The sequence below is a fragment of the Danio aesculapii genome, chromosome 22 (assembly GCF_903798145.1).
Source record: "Danio aesculapii chromosome 22, fDanAes4.1, whole genome shotgun sequence".
In the NCBI taxonomy this organism is placed as follows: Eukaryota; Metazoa; Chordata; class Actinopteri; order Cypriniformes; family Danionidae; genus Danio; species Danio aesculapii.
This window is the reverse complement of record NC_079456.1, coordinates 16569649-16573503: the sequence shown is the minus strand read 5'-3', so window position 1 is coordinate 16573503 and position 3855 is coordinate 16569649. Positions and strand designations below refer to the sequence as shown.

The window sequence follows — 3855 nt, the reverse complement described above, 5'->3', positions numbered from 1 at the left end:
AGAATATACTGTAGGTCAGGTCAGTATCCTCAGCAGTAAATACATGGAGAACGTTTAAACAGATGTTACTGTAAGGAAAGTAATTAAGACATTATGTTGAATAGAGTTAAAAGTTATATTGAGATGAATTGTTGGTGATTGTATGAGAGTTAATGGCCAGATTGGATAGCTAAATATGAACAAAGGAAAATTAAGACCTATCAAAAAAGATTTAAGACCTACAAGACATTACTTCGCTAGATTTAAGACTTTTTAAGGCCTAAAATTTAGACATTTTAAGACCCCGCGGATACCCTGTATATGAGAAGTACCATGTACACAAACATTTATTTCTTTAAAAATTGATCTTAAGCATTATATAGAAAATCTAAAAGACATTTAAAATAAGTAAGCTATAAGGATGTATGCGATTTTGGAATCAATTTCTTATGTGGATTTCTTGTAATTTATATATCCCCTGTAATTTTATTTATTTATTGTTTTTATTCACTATCGATTTGTTCCTTTGATGTTAAAAATAGTCTAAGTACTGTATTCCTCAATTTTTGTATGCTTTTGTTCTTGTTATACAATAAAAAAATAAAAGTTTAGGAGGTTAAAGGGATTGTTCAGCCATAATGAAAATTATTATTGATTCATTTTCTTTTTGGCTTAGTCCCTTTATTGATCAGGGGTTGAAACAGCGGAATGAACCACCAACTTATCAAGTATATGTTTTACGCAGCGGATGCCAACCCATCACTGGAAAACACCCATACACTCTCACTCACACACATACAGTACAGACAATTTAGCTTACCCAATTAAAATGAAAATTATAGTTTATTTACCTTTTCAAACCTGAGGTTGTTTCTTCAAAACACAAAGGAAGATGTTTTGAAGAAAGTTGTAAACTAACCATTGACTTGGATTAGTATTTGTTTTTCCTGCAATGTAAGTCAACAGATAAGGGTTTTCAGCCTAGACGGCTTCATTTGCGTTCAAGAGTAAAAGGAAACTCATAAAGGTTTGTAACAAATTTAGTTAATACTGAGTAAATAATAACTTTTGAGTGTGAACTATCCCTTTAAGTGACACTAATTTCTGCCGTTTATTATTATCATAACCTAAATGTGTGAAACTAGTCTGTTTCCAGCATATTGTTTTGGAATGTCTTGGAGAGCTTTGGATGCTGTGGAATAATAATAGGGTAATGAGACTGAGGGAAAGGGGGAGGGCTATCAAACTGGTGGGCTGAACTGCAGAAGGGGTGAATTGGCTCTCCAGCCTCTCTTCAGTCAGAGAAAAATTACCTTCACAATCCTCCACACGAGACTCGGGCGATGCGATAAACACTACATCTTTGATATCTGGATATATTACATCATTACTGCAGGATTAGGCGGTCAGGACGTTCAGTCTGGAGTTTGAAGGTAAGGGAAACTCTTCTTGTCTACTTTTTACTTTATGGATGTCAAGAGAGAGAGAGGGAGAGAGAGCGGTCGTAACCGGCGTCTTATGAAATATATAAAGTCTTATTTTAGCATTAAAGTTCGTAATATATCGCGAATGGCTTTTAAATGTTAGGGTAGGACGCATGAGAATAGTTTAATCATGAATAGTTCTCGTCACGGTTGTGGCATTTCTCATCATTGCGTACGAATTTGACAGAGTTTTGAAATTAGTCACGAAATTTTACGAACAATTCAATTAACTATAATGTAGGCTACTTTAAACTGAAAACGTAGCCTGTTTTGCTAGCCGTTTGTTTGTTGTTGAATGAAACTTTCTTTTTTTCATTAATTATTTTTTTTAATTTTTATTTTCATTTACAAGTAGCCTCAAATATTTTATTTTGACGATAGGCTATTTAAAAAGTCACTATGCTATATAACGATCTGAATTATAAATCAACGGCAAAACAGTATAAACAATTTTAACGTATTTTTTTTTTATCTCGGGGTTGGCATCTCTTGGCTTGTCGTCTCAATTGGGCATTTCTGAGATTTGTATTAACAAAAAGACAACAAAAACAATCCAGACAGACATTCTCGCACATTCAAATAGAGTTATAATTTGGTAGGATTATTTATAAACACTTATTTTACTCGTTTTGTTTTAACTTTTTAAGCCAAACATTTTCATGTTGCATACATGCGTCATTTTCATTAGCAAACGTCATTGTGAGGATTTACTTTTGTAAAATCTTGTCACATACTTAAAAATATAAACACAAAGTTTGATGCCTTGCTTTGCCAATGTTAAAAATCATGAAGTAGCCTAATAGTTTACCAATATCCCTTTCTAGTGTGCTAATTTATATCAATTCATTTCTTCTAGCATTTCCATGATGCAGTTTTTGGATTTGTGGACCGCATTCATCCTCTATAAAGATTTTTACCTGACTTGAGAAAACATTGCTTACATGACATCATACTAATAGGAGAACTGGATACCCGGCTTCCCAAGTCCACCAGCACCCCTCTGTGGCCTGTGGTGGGTTGCACATTGGATATAAAACTACCAAGCCAGTGTGAACCATGGATGACCTAATCGCCAGACACTACAACTTCACTGGGAAATTTCGCAAGGTCGACAAGGACCCGGGACTCAAAGCGGACTCTGTTGTGTTCATCATCGTGTGCTGCTTCATCATCCTGGAAAATGTTCTGGTTCTCCTCACCATTTGGAGGACCAAGAAGTTCCACAAACCCATGTACTACTTCATTGGGAACTTGGCCTTGTCAGACTTGCTGGCAGGAGTGGTCTATACGGCCAACATCTTACTGTCAGGAGCCAATACGTATAAGTTGACCCCAACGCAGTGGTTCTTCAGAGAAGGGAGTATGTTTGTGGCCCTGGCTGCGTCAGTGTTCAGTCTCTTAGCCATCGCCATTGAACGGCACCTGACCATGCTGAAGATGAAGCTTCACAACAATGGCAAGACCTGCCGGGTCTTCATGCTCATCAGTACCGTCTGGTTCATCGCCGCCATCTTGGGCGGTCTACCAGTCATGGGATGGAACTGCATCGACAGCATGAACAACTGCTCCACAGTTTTGCCTCTCTACCACAAAGCCTACATCCTTTTCTGCACCACCGTATTCAGCGTTATTCTCATGGCCATTGTCATCCTGTACGCCCGCATCTATGCCTTGGTGCGCACACGGAGCCGCAAGCTAGTCTTCCGCAAGGTCGCCAACGGCCGAGGCTCCAACAAGAGTTCGGAGAAGTCTATGGCACTTTTGAAGACCGTCATCATCGTGCTGAGCTGCTTCATAGCATGTTGGGCACCGCTCTTCATCCTGCTTCTCCTCGACGTTGCCTGTCAGACCCTCACCTGCTCAATCCTCTACAAGGCCGAGTGGTTCCTTGCTCTGGCCGTGCTCAACTCTGCCATGAACCCTTTGATCTACACCCTAACCAGCAACGAGATGCGCCGGGCCTTCATTAAGATGCTCAATTGTGGCATCTGTGTCCAGCCTTCAGGCAAGTTCTCCAGGCCCATCATGGGCGCCGAATTCAGCCGGAGCAAGTCAGACAACTCCTCCCATCCCAATAAGGACGAGCCTGAATACTCGCCCAGGGAAACCATAGTGTCTTCTGGGAATATCACCTCTTCTTCTTAAGGGACTATTCGTGTACTTTTTCGTCTCGATCTGTAGCATTCGATTGGATGAGTGTGTGTTTGTGCTGGTCTGGAGACACCAGGAATTGTTGTGAACTGCGATCACATTTAAGACTTGATTTTCTGCTACTCCTGACAGACCACCTGTTGAAACTATTCTGCAACTTAGGGAAGCACTTAACCCAACTGTTACTCCATTATTTTTGTCGAATGGATTCCTGTAGACAAGCACTTTTCGGGGATTGCTC

At 39.6% G+C, this 3855-nt stretch overlaps 1 protein-coding gene across 1 annotated transcript in view; it reads left to right on the top strand.

The window, feature by feature from the left end:
- Positions 1 to 1282: 1282 nt before the first annotated feature.
- s1pr1 (sphingosine-1-phosphate receptor 1) overlaps positions 1283 to 3855 on the top strand; it is a 3253-nt gene continuing 680 nt past the window's right edge. Inside the window, exons 1-2 of the mRNA XM_056448164.1 lie at positions 1283 to 1412; positions 2320 to 3855. The exon at positions 2320 to 3855 is cut by the window's right edge and continues 680 nt beyond it. Coding sequence (XP_056304139.1) covers positions 2520 to 3608 — 1089 coding nt within the window. The 5' untranslated portion in view covers positions 1283 to 1412; positions 2320 to 2519 and the 3' untranslated portion in view covers positions 3609 to 3855. The remainder of the gene's footprint in view (positions 1413 to 2319) is intronic.